Source organism: Montipora capricornis, chromosome 8 (genome assembly GCF_036669925.1).
Source record: "Montipora capricornis isolate CH-2021 chromosome 8, ASM3666992v2, whole genome shotgun sequence".
Lineage (NCBI taxonomy): Eukaryota > Metazoa > Cnidaria > Anthozoa > Scleractinia > Acroporidae > Montipora > Montipora capricornis.
This window is the reverse complement of record NC_090890.1, coordinates 15,139,133-15,160,763: the sequence shown is the minus strand read 5'-3', so window position 1 is coordinate 15,160,763 and position 21,631 is coordinate 15,139,133. Positions and strand designations below refer to the sequence as shown.

Here is a 21,631-nt window from a genome sequence, read left to right as displayed (position 1 = left end):
TCACTATGTGTTATTATCCCTGTAATTATCATGAATGTAGGAAATGAACTCTACACGGCTTTATCAAGCTTATCGAGACAAACATATTTAATGTTAACAGAATTACATGCAGAAGTCATGAGCGTTCAACACAACTTTTCAGATTCAATACAGCCCAAGTCATACTGGTAATGTACACGGAAGTTGAACAATAGATTTTGCTTACTCTTTGTCTTTGATAAGTACTTTCCAAAATTTGATCACAGAGAATTATTATTCTCTTATTTTGACAATTGGGTGCATATTACTGTGAGTATTTAAATTACAATTAATGGTATACTTTAAATATTTGATTCTCGTGCTATGGATTCATTTGCTATTGCCATCCTCGAGGAACTTTTGTACTTCTGACAGTACTTTCAACTGTCGAGAAATAGTGCTCATCTTCACGTGTCGCGCACGTGACAAAGTGACCTTTACGTGCATCACTGCACGAAAGGTTGCTCATCTTGGAAAGATGTTTTCACATCTCACCTTCGCTTCTCTTTAATTTTTTTGTGCAAAAGATGTTTCGATGAGTTTCATCTTAAACCGTTCAATTAGCGTTTCCTTTCTCAAATACAGAGCAAAAATGTCCATCGGTTAGCAGAAAAAATGTGCTTAGCCATTTTGGAATAAATACACTATTTTTACCTCGTTTCCATGGTCCAGAGGTCATTCTCACCACCTACAATGAAGATAATCTGTGTCCGGGTTAACCTGCAATCAGGCGTACTTTTCTTTAGACAGAGCGCAAAAAGGTACACCTGATACAATCTCTTAACGAGTTGTCTGCTCATAGTCCAGAATCTGGACTTAACTCTGATTGGCCGAAAAACAATTGAGCTCTTGGAGCCTCGCTCCGATTGGTTACAGAATTGCAAAAAAATCGGTTAACAGTTGATCAACTTATGGCCACCAAGAAGGATTTGAACAGGAATGGTGTTTAGGCTCAGTTTACTAACAGCTGCTTTTGCTTCGATTTCAGTATTTTTTCAAAAATCTTTAAAGGAAGGGCAGAGAGAATGTATCCGAAGAATTTCGTCTGAAGGAAGCCATTATAGTTGTACTTCCTACGGGATTTGGCAATGTATTTATCATGGGTTACGTAACCTTTTCTTTGGGGTGTTACATGGTATGCTGTTTTTTTGTCGCTTCATTAGCGCCAGGCTATATATATTCGAGTTGTCCTCATTTATATTCATTCGCGTCCTACGACCGTCCCTACGCCCTCAAAATTATGTCCGATGTTGAAGACGTTATTCCAGCGAACACAGATTTTTCTAGCAGCGGCCTTTTGCCGCCTTCGCTTCCTAAACAACCTTCGTCTCAATCTCTCGAAGCTTCAGTACCATTCCAGTCTTCAGAATCCAGTGATATAGCGTCCGCGTTCTCTCTATTTAAGGATTATTTCGACAAAAAGTTGAGCGCCTTGAAGCGCGATATTCAAGACGAATCGTGCAGCAATACCGATTCTGTGGCCAAAAAGCTTAAAGAAGAATCCAAGATCACGTTTAGATTCGAAGGTAATAAGAAACAGTTTCAATTCAACTCCGACCTCGCAGAAAAGGTGAAGTCGGCGTCAGTTGCTCTCGGGAAGAGAAAATTAGACCTTGTTAAAACTCAATTGGAAGAACTAGACTCTGACATCAAAAAGCGCAACAAACTTATCAGACTGGCAGACAAGTCCGCCGCCGGTTGGGATTTGGTGAACGAGTATTTATCAGACGAGCTGGCTAGCGGGTCCGAGGACGAGAAGCGTATCCGCCGTGCCGAGCAGAGGGCCCTTCGTAAACGCAACCAACGACAACAGAAAGCGAAGCCATCAAAACAAGGTTATTCACAACCCCAATCTTCTACCACAACCACCGCCTTTGCTGACCAACATTCATCATCCTCCAGACCTTTTTGTCGTACTTTTGGCGCTTTCAGAAAACCAAGACCAAGCGATATTTGTTTCGCCTGCGGCCAGCAAGGCCATTGGAGATCTCAGTGTCAAGTTAATCCTCAAACCAGATCTTCGAGCTCGGGGCAGTCCTTTCCTAGTTCTTCTGGTTTTTCGGGCATTGGAGGTAAATAGGACCACAGGATTAAAAGCTTGTTCTCCAAGGTTAGATATTAGCTTTAGTCCATTTATTAGACATGTATCCTTCTTATTTGGAGTATTTCAGGGAAAGGGACTCTATTACTTTAGCCGATTTCGATTACGATCGCAATCTATTTGAATTTACACAGAATTCCGCATTGCCAGTACTTAAGGGTAGACTTAGGTCCTGTTTAGGTTATTGGCACACTATTGGCGCCAACAGTTTTGTTATCGATACTATTAAATTTGGTTATCGGATTCCATTCATTAGTACACCTTGTCAGGCGCGTTTTTCTAACAATCAGTCAGCTCTTAATAACGCTTCTTTCGTGGAGTCGGCTATCGCTGAATTAGTCCACACTCACGTCGTCGTTGAGTTACCCTTTATTCCACACGTCGTGAATCCGCTCTCTGTCTCGATACAGTCCTCAGGCAAAAAGAGGCTTATTTTGGACTTACGTCATGTCAATCATTTCGTTTGGAAACAGAAGTTTAGGTGTGAAGATTGGAGAGTTTTATTATCATACGTTAATAAGGGCGACTACCTTTTCAGTTTCGATCTCAAGTCCGGATATCACCATATTGATATTTTTCCGGATCACCAAACTTTTCTAGGTTTCTCCTGGGTTTTTTCTGGTACCGTTCGGTATTTTTGTTTTGCATCACTTCCGTTCGGTCTAAGCTCAGCCCCATATGTCTTTACCAAGTGTCTCAGGCCGCTCGTTAAGTTTTGGGAGGTCCAACGGGATTAAAATTGTTGCGTTCCTCGACGATGGGTGCGGAAAAGGGGACTCACTGCCTATGGCCAAGGAAAATTCATTGTTTGTGCAATCATCCTTAAGCAGTGCGGGGTTTGTTGCCAATTCCGCCAAATCACTATGGACCCCCACTCAGACGCTTGTTTGGTTGGGTTTAAACTGGGACTTAGTTATCGGTACCATTTCTATTACCGATATACGTATTTGTAAATTCGTTGCTCTGATTGACAAATTTCTCCTATCCGCACCTTATGTTACGGCTCGCGATTGTGCTGTTATCGCTGGTCACGTTATGTCCATGTCGCCAGTTTTGGGCAACCTGACTCGCCTCAAAACCCGTTTCCTTTACAAGGTCATAGAATCCCGCCGCAGTTGGGATTCCCGTTTTAACATCGGGCTTCATAATGATTGCCTCTCTGAAATATTTTTCTGGAAAAACAATATCGTTAGTCTTAATACGAGAGCTATTTTGCCTTATGATGCTCCCCTTTTGTTTAGCTATTCGGATGCTAGCAGCGTCGCCTGCGGGGCTTTTGTTGTGGGCACTAACGAGGTGTCCCACCGTATGTGGACTGCTTGCGAAGCAGTTAAGAGCTCTACCTGGAGAGAACTTAAGGCTATACAATTTGCCTTAAGTGCGTTCAAAGACTCGGTTCGGGGTAAGTGTGTAAAGTGGCATTCTGACAGCCAAGGGGCAGTTCGTGTCGTGGAGATAGGGAGTCCTAGTGCAGAATTGCACTCTATTGCGCTTGATGTTTTCTATTTTTGTCGAACTCACAATTTCACACTTATTCCCCAGTGGGTTCCCAGGAAACTTAATGCTTGTGCTGACGCGATTAGCCACATTGTAGACTTCGATGATTGGTATACAACCCCCGAGTTCTTTACACACTTGGACCGCCTTTGGGGCCCACATACAGTCGACAGGTTCGCGAATGCAGCCAACGCCCATCTTCCCAGATTCAATTCTAGGTTTCGCGTACCCGGCACTGAAGCTGTTGACGCTTTTTCAATCTCCTGGTATGGAGAGAATAATTGGCTAGTCCCTCCCGTCCACTGCATTTCTAGGGTGGTTTAACATCTCTTCGTATGTGGTGCGGTTGGTACTTTAGTCGTCCCTTATTGGCCGTCTAACGTGTTTTGGCCTTTCTTGTTCGCAAATGCAATTCATTTTCAACCGTATGTCCTCGAGTACATTCATTTTCCTGACCCCTCAGGGATTTTTGCCCTCGGGTGTTACAAAGATTAACTCATAGGTTCAGATAGGTGTTACAGCGCGGTGTTGGCAGTCCCAATTGGCACTAAGGGCCCTTAGTTTTATCAATACGAGTGGCTTTATGCTGGCCCGTGCGTTTTTAATTCCGCTCGTCGGGTTATTTGTCCTCGTTTCGCATGAAACTACATTGCAAAAAGGTTGAGACACTGAATGGAAAATCCACCTCTTCTTCCTAAAACTCCTCTTCTAGTTCATAAGAAAAGGCTGAACGCCCCTCCCTCCCCCCTCCCCTTTTTCAATGTTGATACCCTTTAGTCTGAGTGCCAAGTGGAAATGGAAACAACTTTGCTTGGGGGGGAAGGGGGGCTGGAGATGCGCTGACTTGAATGACACGCATTGTACGGTTATCAACAGTGAGTGTCTCAACTCTTTTTGCAACTGGTAGCTCGCCGAATGGCTTGTTTACCGTGGTTTTTTGAGTTGGCTCACTCGGCCTTAAATATTTTTCCATCTGGCCAGGGGCATATTGCTGTATTGACTCCCAGTGCGTGTATTGAGGTATTTTTGCCATATGTTTTTCTTCTTATCCTCGTAGAAGTTCTCAAAGATGCCTTGCAGCCTAATTTTCAACAGGTTGAAGACGGGCGACTCCGGGCACTGGTTCAAGATCTACCCGCAGTTCTTCTTAAATCCAAAGCCGTTAGTACCGCGAGGAAGTATGAAAAGGGGTTCAATACGTGGAGGAAATGGGCCTCTCAGTTTAATGAAATTGTTATATTTCCCGCTTCTAGTGTGCACGTTTCATTGTTCTTTCTTAGCTTGATTCAAGAATCTTCTTCTTGTAGTACTATTGACGAAGTCCATTATGGGCTCAAGTGGGTGCACGATTTGGCAGGTCTACCCGACCCCTGTAATTCCTCGTTAGTGTTACCTTTAATAGAATCTGCTAAGAGGCTTCTCAGTGTCCCTGTTAAAAAGAAAGAGCCGGTGACCCCCGAGGCTATTCAGCTTTTAGTTTCTAAGTATGGATCGTCTTCAGCTAGTTTGTCTGACTTACGTGTGCTTACTTTGTGCCTTTTGGGTTATGCAGGGTTTTTTCGCTTTAACGAGTTGGTTCAGTTACGCAGGTGTGACTTTCAGTTTGAAGATTCTTTTATGAGAGTCTTTGTTCATCGAAGTAAGACTGACGTTTACAGGGACGGGGCTTGGGTTGTTATCGCTAAGACCTTCAAGCATACATGTCCTTATTTATTAGTTCAACGATATTTTGCGGCCGCTTCTTTTTCAGCAGACAGTGAAGAATTCATTTTTCGCCCTGTCGTTTTTCTTCGCAGTACCGGAACCTATAAATTGCGCGGGTCTGTTCCTCTGTCTTATACTAGAGCGCGGGAGATAGTGCTTAGTGCTTTCGATTCCATCGGCCTTCCCAAGCAAGACTATGGTCTCCATAGCCTTAGGGCCGGAGGTGCCTCTGCTGCTCCTAATGCTCGAGTGCCTGACAGATTGTTTAAAAGACACGGCCGTTGGAAATCAGACAAGGCAAAAGACGGTTACATTAAGGATAGTGTTCATTCATTGTTGTCGGTTTCGTTGTCACTGGGTATTTAATTTTCCGCATTTCCCGTTCTTTTAGTTCGCACACGGCTCGTGTTGACACACCCCAATTGAGGTTGCTTGTTACATGATAAATGTTTTATATTCGTTTGAGCGGGGTAGCGAATTAGAATATAAATGTATTTATCATGGGTTACGTAACCTTTTCTTTGGGGTGTTACATGGTATGCTGTTTTTTTGTCGCTTCATTAGCGCCAGGCTATATATATTCGAGTTGTCCTCATTTATATTCATTCGCGTCTTACGACCGTCCCTACGCCCTCAAAATTAAATACCCAGTGATCAGGGGCTTCTTTTACACGTTGTTTTTTGCATGCTGCTACACGAAAGGTTTAGCACGTTTTGTATCTTTACTGATTGATTGTTATACGAGCATAGTTTAGATCATTTTGTTGGATTGTTTTTCTTGCTGTAATTTTGTGCATTTCTGGGTTTTCATTCTGTTTAGTGTATTGTTTCCATCCATTCTGTTGATGAAGGCATAGTAAAGAGGGTCGCACACGGTTCGTGTTGACACACCCCAATTGAGGTTGCTTGTTACATGATAAATGTCTTATATTCGTTTGAGCGGGGTAGCGAATTAGAATATAAATAGTGTTATTTACGGTCCCGAACATTCTAGAAGAAAAAGCATCGTTCCACTCCCACCGACTCGAAAACGTTTGTAGTTGAGTTAAGTCCTTTGGAATATATTCGGGAGCAACAAGTTCCAAAAAGAACCGAATAGCACTTTAGTGCTTCCACATTTGGGGAATCAGCCGAGCTTGACAGAGAAATTCGACATTGTTTACCGAAGCGCTGGGCAATGGTTTAGTGACGCACTGCTCACAAAATGATAGTTGAGTAGCTGCTGCTGGAAAACTAGACATATTACAGTGATACTAGCATCTTTTATTGGCACCTCAAATAATCGAGTTTAAATAAAGCTCATTGTACTGTTGATGTCTCCTGGTGATAACATGAAGTATTCGGTTTTTCGCCGACTTTACATTGAAATTCTTTATTCCTTGATGGGTTGAACAGAGAAACCGCACCAACTGCCAAGCGGGATTTGTAGGAGTAGCTTTTATTGTATGGATAAAGTCTGACTTCGCAGACATTCCAGCTAGAGTTTTATTTTGTTCCTTGAATTGCAACGTGCAAGTAATTTCCGGTAAAATCTGATAGGCTCACATTTATAGCATGACACATGATAACATCACTCTTGACAGGTGGGCGGCAGACGACTCGTTAAGAAATTGTATCAGGCGTACCTTTTCCTCCCTCTAAAGAAAAACTTTTCCATTGGTTGACATTTACGCGCGCTGCCGAGAGCTTTGCTCATTATCTCAAGACGTGTCGAACGAAAACAAAAGACAGGAAGACTATTGTTTTTCTTCTTTGTTTTCGTACTGCACCACATGCCAATCAAATTTCTCCCTTTTGCTTTGGGAAACATTTTCTAAAGCCTGGTTTGAACATTAGATTTCACCGACGAGCCGCGGAGACACTCAAAGATATACGTTACTCGGTATTTGACACTGAATTTCACCGACTAACCGCCGAGGCACTCAGAAATATATCTTGCTCGTTCTTTTAACATTGACAATTCCAAAACCCTTTATTTTCACTAACCGTACAGCCAATAAGAAGAAATAACCCGGGGAGCTCCGCTCTCAGGCTTGGCTAAATCTATATATTTGATTTTAATGACTGTTTCTAGTTAACAAAAAAAAAAAACAACAACAACAAACAAACACTGGCCACGTGCACATCATCTAGCTTGACCGTGACTATGTGACTATCGGGAGTCGGTAAAACTGCTTTCGTGGGTGGTCACCCTTATTTACAAATTTCTGGGTGTTACAAACGAATGTGAATTGCAATGTTTTCACTTGGGCATCCTCATTTCAACTTTCAGTATGAAGTTTGAACTTGGGGTTGTATTTTATTTGTGTTGGAGGACTACTTGAGGAAAGAAAGTGAATCCAACTCGTAAGGTCGTTGTCTCACAAAATGCAGTTTTTTGAGCCAACGTTGATCGTTTGTCATATATCACGAATAAAATCAAACACGCTTGTCGCAATACATTGATTAAACTGCTTTCAATTGTTCGAGTCCAGGTCTGGTCAAAGGAAAAAAGACAGAAATATAAAGTAAGGATGACGAGTGGCAGTAATGTATTGCAAAGCGACTTATGATACCGCGGATTTAATAGAAAAAAACCGAAAACTCTACGAATATTGAGACCTTTAAATTATCCTCGAAGTCCAGCTAGGTGACTTCAAAATTGACATCTTTACGCGCAACACTCAGGGGTGCTGCTCCTTGATCTCCTATATTGTTACCCAAGAGGTCCCGCGGAGTGAGTTTACCATTATCATCTTTGAGAGAACCTCTCAAGCCTGATGCTCCTCGACCACTTGTTACCGTGGAGCATCAGATAACGAGTTTACAATTATTATCTTTAAGAGCATCACTCAGGTATGCTGCTCCTTGATGTCCAGCTGAGTGAATTTACGATGAACATCTTTGAGTGCATCACTCAGGCGTGCTGCTGCTTGATCTCCTATCTTGTTACAATAGAGGTCCAGCTGAATGAGTTTACAATTAACATCTTTGAGTGCATCACTCAGGTGTGCTGCTCCTTGATCTCCTATGTTGTTAAAACCGAGGTTCAGCTGAATGAGTTTACAATGAACATCTTTGAGTGCATCACTCAGGTGTGCTGCTCCTTGATTTCCTATCTTGTTAAAACCGAGGTTCAGCTGAATGAGTTTACAATGAACATCTTTGAGTGCATCACTCAGTTGTTCTGCTCCTTGATCTCCTATCTCGCTTGCCTTGAGGTTCAGTTGAGTGAGTTTACAATTAACATCTTTGAGTGCAGCACTCAGGTGTGCTGCTCCTTGATATCCTATCTTGTTATCGTAGAGGTCCAGTTCAGTGAGTTTACAATTAACATCTTTGAGTGCATCACTCAGGTGTGCTGCTCCTTGATCTCCTATCTTGTTAAAAGGGAGGTTCAGCTGAGTGAGTTTACAATTAACATCTTTGAGTGCATCACTCAGTTGTTCTGCTCCTTGATCTCCTATCTCGCTTGCCTTGAGGTTCAGTTGAGTGAGTTTACAATTAACATCTTTGAGTGCAGCACTCAGGTGTGCTGCTCCTTGATGTCCTATCCCGCTTGCACGGAGGTCCAGTTGAGTGAGTTTACAATTAACATCTTTGAGTGCATCACTCAGGTGTGCTGCTCCTTGATCTCCTATCTTGTTATCGTAGAGGTCCAGTTCAGTGAGTTTACAATTAACATCTTTGAGTGCATCACTCAGGTGTTTTGCTCCTTGATCTCCTATGTAACCACCGACGTTCAGCTGAGTGAGTTAACAATTAACATCTTTGAGTGCAACACTCAGGTGTGCTGCTCCTTGATCTCTTAAGTTGTTACCACCGACGTTCATCTGAGTGAGGTTACAGTGAACATCTTTGAGCGCATCACTCAGGTGTGCTGCTCCTTGATCTCCTATCTTGTTAAAACTGAGGTCCAGCTGAGTGAGTTTACAATTAGCATCTTTGAGTGAATATTGAATCTCTTTACAGCCCAATGGCCCGAGAGAGTTTTCACCCATTTCCAAGGATATGACATTAGCATCCTTCACAAAATCCATCACCGCTGCACAGTCAGTTGGAGCAAGCTTCATTTTTCTAAAATCTACAGCATGAAAACGAATTTCTACTTCTTCGCTTTGAATTTCAGCTTTCTTCTGTTTTCTATCAATCTCATACAAGCACTTACATACCTGCAAAGCCAAAGTTTTATCTTGCAGAGAACATGGCGAAACAGTCCCCTGCACCTTCTTTGGAAGAAGGTGGGTAAATATCTCACTCTTTGACATTCGCTTCCCTGCATTGGGTCCTAACAATCCAGCCACAAACTGCATTACCACTTTCCAAGCCCCACGACAAATATGTCCAGTAACAAATTTTTGCAGCTTGTCTCTAGAAAAGGTATCTGTGAGATGCTTGGCTGCAAAGAATTCTTGAATTGTTAAGTGGATAAAACAGTATTGAGCTCTGGGTGGTTGACTGAGTGGTTGACGAGATTTCATGTCAGGTAATCGGTGAAGCAGCCCACAATCCTCCAGTCCGCTCACTTCATTTGATTCAAAGACAAGTTTTCCACATTTAATGCCCCTAAAAGCTATTTTTCCCAGTTTCTTAAACACTTCATCATTTTCAGGTTGAAGCTCATCAAATCTCTTGTACATGTAACAACCAAGGTCAGTTTTAGAGCAACTGTATTTACCACGGCTGTGCTTGTGAAAGAAAATCTTCACACCAATGCTGTAGATTTCAGTAATCTTTACGGGTAGCTTGTGCTCAGCATCAGGGTTGGCATTAATCAGTTGCAGTAAGCAGTGACAAATGATGAAACAATTCACAGGGATATAGCACAATGAAAGCAGGTTGAGGTTGGTGCTAATGTGTTGCCATATTATTTCTTTTAAATTACCACTGTCATCATCTTTTGTAAACTTCTCCACAAATTCCTCTACTTGCTCCGATGTAAATCCGGTAATTTCAACGGTTCTATCAAACTTCAGTTCTTTGACATCTTTCACAGCAGTTGGCCTTACTGTTGTTAACAGTGTACAACCCTGAAGAACTTTTCCAGAAGCAATTTTCTTGTACAGACAACACAGAGGCATTCTCTCCTCTGCAGTGTTCTTGAAGCGAGAATCATCTTTGGCAATGCCTGACCTTGAGGAAAACTCGTCGATCCCATCGAAAATCAAAAGTACTTTGCTTGGGTTGTCTATAATGCATTGCCACAATTCATCTTTCAAACATTCTACTGTTTCTGCGAGAGTCAACAGTTCACGGAGATTAAGATCTGGTTCCGAGTTCAAGTGTCTGAATTTCAGCAGAAAGGCTACTTCACATTGCGATTGCATTTTGGTATCATCAGAAGCCCAAAATCGAAGAAGCCTAGTACATAACATAGTTTTCCCAATTCCAGGACGACCAACAGCAAGAACGTTTCTGTGACAAGAATCAAAGATATCTTGAGGTCGTAAAGGAGTAGTCTGCTCTGCACTGGCCACGGGATATACCTGAAGTTGTTTCGATCTGTCAGTAGGAAAGTTATAGCTCACTCTGCCTTTACGAATAACAACATTGACAAAGATTTCGTCCACGGTGAAATCTTTAGCTGGTGGCCCTTCACCTGGGTTTGGTCGGAAAGGTTGTTGAAGATCTGCAGCGTGCTCGGTACGTGCTATGGCAACACCTTTCAACCTCTGTATGAATGCTTGTAGTTGCGATTCATCTAGCAGAGCAAAAAAAAAAAAAAAAAAGAAAAACGATTCAAAACCTGGCAAGGAATGGTGCTAGCACTTGTTCCCTCCAGAGTTCGCACCTTTCCCTTCCCACTGAAAAAGACAACTCTTAGCCCTTTTCCTCAATACACAACATGCTTGCAGCCCATTCTTTTATAATCCTTACTGATGCCGCGGGTATCCTGCACCAGATTTATAGGCCTGTCTGTTGCATCTGAACATAATCTTTCTGGACACCCTTGTATAATTTTATGCAAAGATTCACTTCTTGGCTGCGACAGTAGATGAACATGCCGTTTTGTGATAAAGACGTGCACCACTTTCTAAGTGAATTAGATGCTTCTGTGAAGCATACACTGGCTTGCCTGTGGTACGTGCTACAGAAAATCAGAAGGCACTGAATTGTGACGGTGGTATTGAACTACAGCATTCCAGTCTCTGAAGAATAACAAATAAAAGAGAAGCGAGAAACATTGGCTTCTGGGCTGACATGTTGATAATTTTCAAGTTCCCTCACAACTTCTTTTCACCACAAGTGTGCCCTATGAGCATCCGAAAACTTTGTAATACTAAACTTCACTGAAGTCAAGCCCTGTTTCGCGGGGTTAGTGTTGGGATGGGAGACCAAAACAATAAACCCCTCATAAAAACAGAAACATCTGACCGAAAATACTATTAACGCTAACAAATGCGAACTCAGCAAGGTACAGATTCTGTTAGCTTGCTTTATGCAAAACAAATATTGATAAAAAAGCAAATAAATATTGATACACAGTTTTCAGAAAGAGAAGAAGGAAGTTTCCCGGACGGTCGATCGAGAATAAAATATTTACGACATGAAAACAACATTAATTTTGAACCGTGAATATAGAATATAAAAAGTTACGATCACCGACAAACATTTTGGGAGATTTTTGCTACGTTCAAGTAAATTGCAAAATCGAAAGTGACATGGCCGGAATTTAGCGGGCGCCGTGATTAAGTTACCGCGGCATGTTTACTCGCCAAACAGTGAAGCATCTGTGTCAAATGATTGCAAGATACCGGGTTTTTGTAAGTTTCTTTTTCTGTCAAGTGTCATAAAGTTTGACAATGAAATGAGCGAAGTCAAAACAAAGATCACAATCGCCCAACTCTTGTTTATGCAAAGTCAAAATTTACTCTCCAAGACGCGTACGACGTTATTTATCACCAGGTAATTCCATCATTTTGGGAATAGCGGCTACTTTATTATTCATCTCAAGTTTTTACTGATTTTGGGCCTCATTTTGTTGAAACTCAAGCACGCTTCCAACAGGCCTGTGAACCCTTCCTGCTTACAGAGCAATACTAAAAAACTTCTCCCATATCACATTTGAACCTTAAGCTCGAAAATTCAATACACAACATGATATTATAATTCAAAAAGGCAGAAAATACCACAGAATCCTTTTCCAGGGAAAATTTTATTGAGACAAACAACATATTTGCTCTTAGAGGCGAAAACCTCTTCCTATTTGATTGCGTGCGTGAAGACAAGAAACTCAATTGTGTCAAATTACCATGTACTTCAGGTAAATACTGCTCACTTTGATTTCGTCTCGACGGGCGATAGATTGTTGTCGAAGTCCAGTACACGTCGCTTTTGAGATTCATGCCTAGTTTATCCAACTGACTTTCCATTATTGAGCTCCATAAGGGTATATTTTGTTTAAGGATCCACTAAAACGCCATTCGCGTTGCATGACTTTCGACGCCATTGCAGGCTAAGTTACTGATTCTACTGTGTCCACCAGAGAAATCTACGCAGTTCCACTACCCTCTCGATCCTAATAAAATACGCGCATAAGGCTCTATACACAAACACACCACTTACCAGGGGTGTTACTGTAAATAATTTTACCGACACGGAAAAAAAAAAAAAAAGAAAAAAAAAAAGAAAAAAAAGAAAACAAACAAACTAAACGCAGACCTCGACTGGGTTTGCCCATAGGCAACCCAGTAATTAGAAGTGAAACCAAAACGAAATCCAAGTTTCCCCAAGCAATTTATCCCACTTAATTGAAATTAATTTCGCTATTTTACTTTGGAGAGAGCATCACAAAATGTCGACGTGTGTTGCGAAGCTCCCTAAACCGGACAATTTTCTATCGTGGTTAAGGTTACTACGAATTTTGCACAATTTTAAAAAGCCACCATAAGATTACTCATTATATTCACTTTGTTCTAAAAAAGAAATTCTTTGAAGAGGTTTTTTCGTGCAGAGTTATTGCAAATTTTGTGTTTTGCGTGGCTAAAATGTTAATTCCCCAAGGTGTTATGAGATGTCAACACTCGTCAACACCTCAGACCTCCCGCGCAGTATGACGGGGGAACACATCCGGGGATCTTCAATTTACCGAGTGTTGAGTTCGCCATCTATTTGTAGTAAATACGGTTGAGTCTGCAATCAATAATCTGTGGCTAATAATGCAGCGCTGAATGCCTTTTCCCGCGAATTCAACTGTTTTGTCACAAACCCTCTCCAGGGAGTCTTACGTCGATTTTCATTGGTCGGCGGCATCATAGAGGCATGACCGCATTCACACCCGCATTGACAAAGTGTGAAAACGTGTAAAATCTTTCTGCTCAAAAACTCGGGGTTTATTTTTCCAGGACTAGGTCCTCTTCAAATGAATTTATAGGGTATGTAGATTTACCGGATTTTCACGAAATTTGGTCAAAATGATCGTCGGATATTGGTGCGCGAAAGTGTGTCGGGCTTTTCAAAAATTTGAAATATTTTTACTTTGACGCGTCTCTGCATGTCGCGAAAAGGAAAATTTTCTATTGGTCAACTTCAAAGTTTATTTTGGAAACCAATAGGAAACCAATAGGAAGATCCTAAAAGCCCGACACACTTTGGTAGCCTATGAAGTGCAGATTGAAATAGCACAGTTTGTCTGGTTGTGCGTGATAATGCGAAGGCGGGTAATTCAGCAAAGTGAACATGTATGGTTTTGAGTTTTGAAGCCTCGCGCGTGCTAAGAAAGCCATTATAAACTTTAAACGTATTCTTCATTTTATTATCTTTTCGGTGATATATAGTTTCCTGGAGTTTTACAAAAATAACGCGCTTACGATAGTTTTCCCGGAAAAGGTTAGCAGTAACTTTGGAAAAATAATTTATTAATCCAAAAAGGAAAAGTAGCCATAGCAGTGATTCGGAGCCGTCACCAGAAGATAAAAAATTGAAAGAGTCCAATTCTCCGGCTAAGTTATCGAGTGACGAAGAAGAGGTCATGAAAGTACTCGGAACCAAAATAGACTTAGTGATATCAAAGCTATCCAACCTGGAAAAAAAATTGGAAGAACTGAACATAGCAGTTAAAGGACTACAAAGCAAGGTAACGTCTTTGGAGATAAAAGTAGACACAGTGAAAACTAAACAGAAAACCTTAGACGATAATTTCACTTCGTTGGAAAAAACTAATGCATTCGTTGACGAGCAAGTACAATAATTGATAGCTAAGACTTACAAAAATAATGACAACGTTAGCGACACACGCAAGAAACTGCTATACTTGGAGGCCTATAGTCGTCGTGGAAATTTGAAATTTGAAGGCAGCCCCGGAACTTGCGCATCAAGCGAAGAAGATGGAGTTATTTAACGGGGCGAAGTGTCCACCGAAAATACAAAAGCGGTGCTACCTGAGTTCCTAGAGAGAGTTCTGGGAATAGATGATGCACAGAGCATTGAATATCAACGAGTACACTGAATGGGTAAGCCGAGAAAGGAAAATGGAAGAGAAAGGATCATCACTGCGCGTTTCCTAAGGTTTTCAGACCGAGAACGGGTGCTCAAATGCGGACGTAAACTCAAGGACACAGGATACAAGATGTATGAAGACCTCCCAAAAGAAATCTACGAGATCTCAAAGATTCAAATGGAGAAGTTAACGAATTTAATATTATAGTAGATCAGAGCCCGAAAAACTTCACATCAACGGTAAATACGTCAAGATGTAAAATGGAGGAAGTTTATCTGGGTTAGCGTTGCTATCATGATTATTCGTTTCCTCTAGAAATGCTGATTTCAGAAGTAGTAGAAAATTCCTGCTATATTTGACACTTTCTACTTTATATGTTATGCGTATTTTATTTCACACCTCAAGGGCGTTCCCTGTTTCATTTTTATACACTCCGGTGAATGGGCTTCGGGTGGAATGATGTATAAGGCGGTTGTTTGTGCTCGTAAACAGTTTTCAGGAGCAAGAGGTATGTGGGATTTGTTCACCCACTTTCGCCCTCAGTCTTCGTTTTCGTTTTATGTCCATGTAGTTTTTTATCGCAGCCTGTTAGATACCGTACCCGATTATTATATTCTGCTCACTATCAAGTTTTTACAAATGTAACATCGATCAACCTACTTGTATGAATAACAACTGCTTTAATGTTTTATCTTAAATGTCGGAGGAATTCGTGACCTCAACAAACGTAAATCGATCTTTACATGGGACCAGAAAGCGGATTTTATTTTTTTGCAAGAGACGCTTAGTACGCCAGATGTTTTTGATAGTTTGAGTGGCCGGGAAACATGTATTATTCGCACGGATCAAACCATAGCAATGGAGTTCTGGTGTTAATACGTGAGGCCCTGCAATTTGACTTGAAGTCGGTCAGGAAAGATTGTCATGGCAGATTTGTCATCGTTGAAGCGTTGGTTCAAGATTATCCTGTTTTGTTCATCAATATTTATGCTTCTCACAAAACCTATGACGCCATTGACTTCTATGAAAATCTCAGGACTACTTTACTTGAGAGTGACTATGACCAGGACTACAAGTTTATCATGGGAGGTGATTTAAATGTACCATTAAGTCTTCAATTAGATAGTTGAAAAAGAAGAAAAAACAGAAAAAAAGAGACGTAACGAAAATCCGTGAGTTAATGTTGGACTTTAACCTGGTAGATATATGGAGACTCAGGAACCTGGATCAAAAGCGCTACACGTGGAAACAAAATATTAAGCCTTTAGTCCAACGTCGGCTAGATTATTGGATAATAAGCGATGATGGACAACACGGGTCTAATTTCTGCCATCAAAAACAGACTGTGGAATAGTTTGAACCGTGCTCTGAACGTTTAATTGATTTGTTGATATTTGTTAGATCTTATTTGTTATGCATTAGATCCCGTGATTGTTTACGTCATTAGGACTGAACACGTTCTCGCCTTTTCACCTTTTGACCGCCATTGTAACCCTTATTGAACAGTTTAAATATAGTTGAGTTCCTCCAATACCGCTGCATTCATTGCTTCGTCACATTTTTTGGTGCCGGGACCAGGATGGAGGAATTAACCAAACTGTTAGCGTCAAGGCGAGCGCACAAGACGCACGTAAGTAAGTTGAGACAGAAAATCGATGACAGCAAAGGACACAATTACCGACACACAGATCGCTCTACTCAGGTCATTCGTCAACCAGCTAAAGCAAAAGAGACAAATTCTTAAGGAATTTAACGACAAGATAGTAGTTTTGCTGGAAACACCTGAGGATCTTGAGCACTGCTATTCGTAGCAGAGGAACTAGATGGGCTTATCTTAGAGAAAGTATGCGTTACCGAGAGGTTCATCGAGCTCACAAACAAGAATTTTAGTCAACATGCGTCTTCTCGTCAAGATACCGGCGTTACCTTACCACAACCGCTGCAAATGGGAAAGGAAAATCAACCATCCATTCCATCTACGTCGCAAACGGAACAAGAAAATCAACAATTCAACCCAATTCCGTCGACTGAAACACCAGGTAACGATCACTCTAGTAATCTATCCGCCTCATCACAGAATTCACTGATTACATCCCCGCCGGTGAGTACAAGTCATTCATTTCAAAATAACCGTTTACCTAGACTTTTATTACCATCGTTTAATGGGAACCCGCTTGAATGGCAATCATTTTGGGACACTTTCCGGTCTGCAGTTCACGAGAACTCTAAAATCAGTGATGTCCAAAAGTTCAATTATTTGAGAGCGTAGTTACGTGACGGAGCTGAAAGAGTCATTGCCGGGGTGCCATGAACCAATGCCAATTACGCTAAGAGTATCCAGTCGTTGGAAGAGAGATTCGCTCGACCCCACAAGATCATCAACGCACACATGGAAGCACTACTGAACCTATCATCACCCACCGATCATTTAAGTAATTTAAGGTTTTTTTACGACTCAATTGAGACCCACATCAGGGGACTTGAGACACTAGGAAAGAAAACAGAAACTTATGGGGACATTCTTGTTCCTATCATTCAGAAGAAATTATCTACCGGGATTAAGAGAAATCTAGCAAGACAAAATGGAAACAAGGAGTGGCAACTTGATAATTTACGTAAGGCAATTTTGGATGAAATTGTAATCTTAAGAGGCGGGACAGAACACTTCTTGTGATTATGAATTCAGTGACAACTCAAGAACTGCTACTACTGCTACATTTCTCACGGCTTCAAGGCCTCGTACACCTGTTTCTGCTTCTAACACAGTGAACACAGGCCAACTGACTGCAATGTTCTGATAGATAAGGAAAAGAGACACTCAATTGTACGTGACGCAAGGGCATGCTTTAACTGTCTGAATTCAGTATCTAAATGCAAATCACAGAACCGCTGCAAGGTATGTCGAGGGATCTCAACGCTCCTTCGTTACATCAGATGTGGCAGCCAAGCTTGATCTGAAACCAGAAACGCAAGAGGCAATATCCCTGTCAACTTTCGGTGGAAACACATCATCTGTTAAGCGCATTAACACTGATACCATTTACCTTGAAACCACTCAAGAGGAGACCATTCCCATTCACGTGATTATTGTACCAACAATCGCTGCACCCCTCACTACTTACACTGGCACCAATGTAAGGGACTTGCCGCATTTAAGAAGACTGACGTTAGCAAACGTTAACGTTGATGATTCACCTTTCACAGTTGATATTCTAATCGGCGCGGATCATTACTGGCATGGAGTGGAAAACGACGTTATCAAGGGTCCAGGTCCCACAGCAGCCAAATCAAAGATAGGGTATCTCCTCTCGGGCCCCCTCTCCAAAAGTAACCATTCAGAGAACTCCAACACTTCTATTTTAAGTGTTGTTACCGAGCATCAACAAGAAGAACTCTGCTTTTTTCAATCGGAAGAGGGGTTAGACAAGGAGACCCTCTCTCGTCCTATTTATTTATTTTAGCTATGAAAACCCTCCTTACCGGTATACCGCTATCAAACAGAATTAAGATATAAAAGGCATAGTAGTAGAAGACAAAGAAATTAAATGCATCGCCTTCGCCGATGACTTCACAAACTGTTTACGTGATAAAGAATCTTATGATTCTCTTAGTTCCTTATTGAACACATATGGTCAATGTTCAGGGCTTAAACGTAATAAGGACCAAAAAGAAGCCTACTGGTTAGGAAGTTCTTATCGAAATCGAATATAAACAAGGTGAACGAGCCTATTGAAATACTGGATATTTTTTTTACTTATGATCAGTATAAAAGTAAAGAGCTCAACTTTGATTCAACTCTAATGTCAGAAAAAAGTCTTTAAGTTGCTAGCAATGGAGAAACTTAACACTAATTGGTTAATTCAATTTGTCAAAACATTCGCTTTATGCCTAAGTTTCTAAGTTTTTGTTATGATGGAAAAGGGACCGATGTACGGTAATCTAAAATACATCGGTCCCTTTTCCATCATAACACAACGCAGAATTAAGAAATTAGTCAACACATTTTGCTGCGACCTGGAAATTAAGTTGGTGTTCACCCGGTTTAAAATCAGGAGTTGGTTTGGGGCGCAAGATCCTATCCCTGCGGGTTTACGATCGCGAGTCATTTACATGTTTTCATGTGCAGGCTGTAATGCCGGTTGTATTGGTGAAACCAATAGACACTTCGCCACTCGCATCCGTGAACATCTCGCCTCCAACAAACATTCCCACATCTTTTAGCACTTGAGAGGTTCTGATAATTGTCGCTCCCGGTGTTCAGAAGACTGTTTAAACATCCTCGACTCTGCTTCCACACGTTTCCAATTGAAAATCCATCCATCTTTAAATTCCCAAGTCAAACATCTTAACTTATCCCTTTCATACTAATTACTTTCTTTTCTTAGATTAAATAGTGTGGATTTTTCTGTTTTGTTTCGTGGTTGGTTGTTCTGTTCTCGCCTTCATCCTTAATTATTCATGTTACATCTCACTTTGTTACACTATTGCTCAACTTTAGTTTATTTCTCATTGTACAGCTAACGATGGATGATGTTTCATCCGAAACATGTCTTGATTAAAGATGAATTTCAAAAACATCGAATGGATCATCAAAGCGATATCTTTGACTAATAGAATCCTATATAAAATGAATTTAGTTCCTTCTCAGATGTGCACTTTTTGAGCATCTTCTAATCAACTGTGCCTACACTAAAAACTCTTGCCTTTCTGTTATTTCTTGGTTGAATACTTATAATATGAAAATGGATAAGCTTGATGAGATAACAATTCTCTTTAATATTTCCGATAAACTAGAATTTTCAATTGCAAAAAAGAATAAAAAAGAATCTATCCAGTACAAAAAATGGCAAAACATGTTGTCACAATTTTTCTTTTCTCAATAGCTAAGTAGCAGGTATATAGTTATATATACGGTTGCAGCAGTGAAACATATATAGTATCTGTACAAATTACTATATGGTTTGTATTATTAAGAAGACCCTTAATTAGATCTAGCTGACTGTGAATGTGATGTATTGTAAATTTGTAATTAGTGTCAGTGGGTAGTGTAAGCGTTAGTAATTAACTATGTAATTGTTTGTATCGCCCTTGTAATTGTTTCTATCGCTCTTGTAATTGTGCTTGAAGTAATAATAAAAATAAATAAATAGTAATAATAAAAGAAAACTTTGTAAACAGTCAATGCCATTTCCACCAGTAAATATTTTGTCTTGAAGCTATATCTAGAATTTATAACAACTCCTTAAATGTGATTGCAACATGCAACCATTTGACCTTTCAATTCTTGCATAATACAAAATGTTTGTCACACGAGCCTAGATCAATGGCCTCAAACTCCCCACACACGACAACTGATTTTTCTCTGTTCACTGTACCAAATTGATCAGCTAATAGACAAACCCACCAGAGTGACAGATACTTCAGCCACCATGATAGATCTAGTTTTAACAAATGTTAAAGAGAACATACATGCCTCTGGTGTTATACACCTTGGAATTTCAGACCACAGTTTGATATATGCAGTGAGGAAATTTATGCTACCAGAAACTAATCCGGGTGTGAGAGAAATTAGAGACTATAAGCACAACAATTCAATATCCCCAACACATGTTGGAATGTATGGAAATCCTTTTTTACTGATACATTAAATAGGCATGCGCCTTTACAACACAAAAAACACGAAGGAACTCCGTTCCCTGGATTACTCCATGCATCAAGGCCCTCATGAGAAATCGTGATTATCACAAAAACCGAGCGTCAGCGACACACGCAAAAAAACTGCTATACTTGGAGGCCTATAGTCGACGTGAAAATTTGAAATTTGAAGTCATCCCCCGAACTTGCGCATCGAGCGAAGAAGATGGAGTTATTTAACAGGGCGAAGTGTCTACCGAAAATACAAAAGCGGTGCTAACTGAGTTCCTAGAGAGAGTTCTGGGAATAGATGATGCACAGAGCACTGAATATCAACGAGTACAATGAATGGGTAAGCCGAGAAAGGAAAATGGAAGAGAAAGGATCATCGTTGCGTGTTTCCTAAGCTTTTCAGACCGAGAACGGGTGCTCAAATGCGGACAGAAACTCAAGGACTCAGAATATAAGAATACAAAAGCGGTGCTAACTGAGTTCCTAGAGAGAGTTCTGGGAATAGATGATGCACAAAGCACTGAATATCAACGAGTACACTGATTTGGTAAGCCGAGAAAGGAAAATGGAAGAGAAAGGATCATCGTTGCGCGTTTCCTAAGGTTTTCAGACCGAGAACGGGTGCTCAAATGCGGAAGGAAACTCAAGGACTCAGGATACAAGATGTATGAAGACTTCCCAAAAGAAATCCATGAGAGTGGAAAGATTCAAATGAAGAAGTTAAAGAATGCCGGGAAGGATGGTAAACGTGCATTTTTTAGTAGATCAGAGCCCGACAAACTTTACATCAACGGTTAATACGTCAAGATGTAAAATGTAAGAAGTTTATCTGGGATGGCGTTGCTATCATGTTTATTCATTTTCTCTAGAAATGCTGATTTCAGAAGTAGTAGAAAATTCCTGCTATATTTGACACTTTCTACTTTATATGTTATGCGTATTTTATTTCACACCTCAAGGGCGTTCCCTGTTTGATTTTTACACACTCCGGTAAAGGCGGTTGTTTGTGCTCGTAAACAGTTTTTCTGGAGCAAGAGGTATGTGGGATTTGTTCACCAATTTTCGCCTTCAATCTTCGTTTTCGTTTTATGTCCATGTCTTATGTCAGGTCAGGTTTATGCCTGCTACTGGTAAACATGTAAACTGGTACTACCTGTTCTTGGTTGGGTAGCCGGCGACTGAACCGGCTCCCCCACCTGGCGTGCGTTTCTCAAAAGACCCGAAAACTTTTCGGGCCCGTAAACGCA

The 21,631-nt window shown here is 40.9% G+C and overlaps 2 protein-coding genes across 3 annotated transcripts in view; one reads left to right on the top strand and one right to left on the bottom strand.

The window, feature by feature from the left end:
- Window positions 1-21,631, bottom strand: part of LOC138014603 (NLR family CARD domain-containing protein 3-like) — a 203,076-nt gene that overhangs the window by 128,383 nt on the left and 53,062 nt on the right. The gene's annotated exons all lie outside the window — the stretch shown is intronic.
- LOC138014604 (uncharacterized) lies at window positions 215-2,481 on the top strand. The gene is made up of 2 exons (XM_068861732.1): window positions 215-1,853; window positions 1,951-2,481. Exons 1-2 carry the CDS (start codon window positions 1,118-1,120, stop codon window positions 2,241-2,243), a joined length of 1,029 nt encoding a protein of 342 aa, XP_068717833.1. The 5' UTR covers window positions 215-1,117; the 3' UTR covers window positions 2,244-2,481.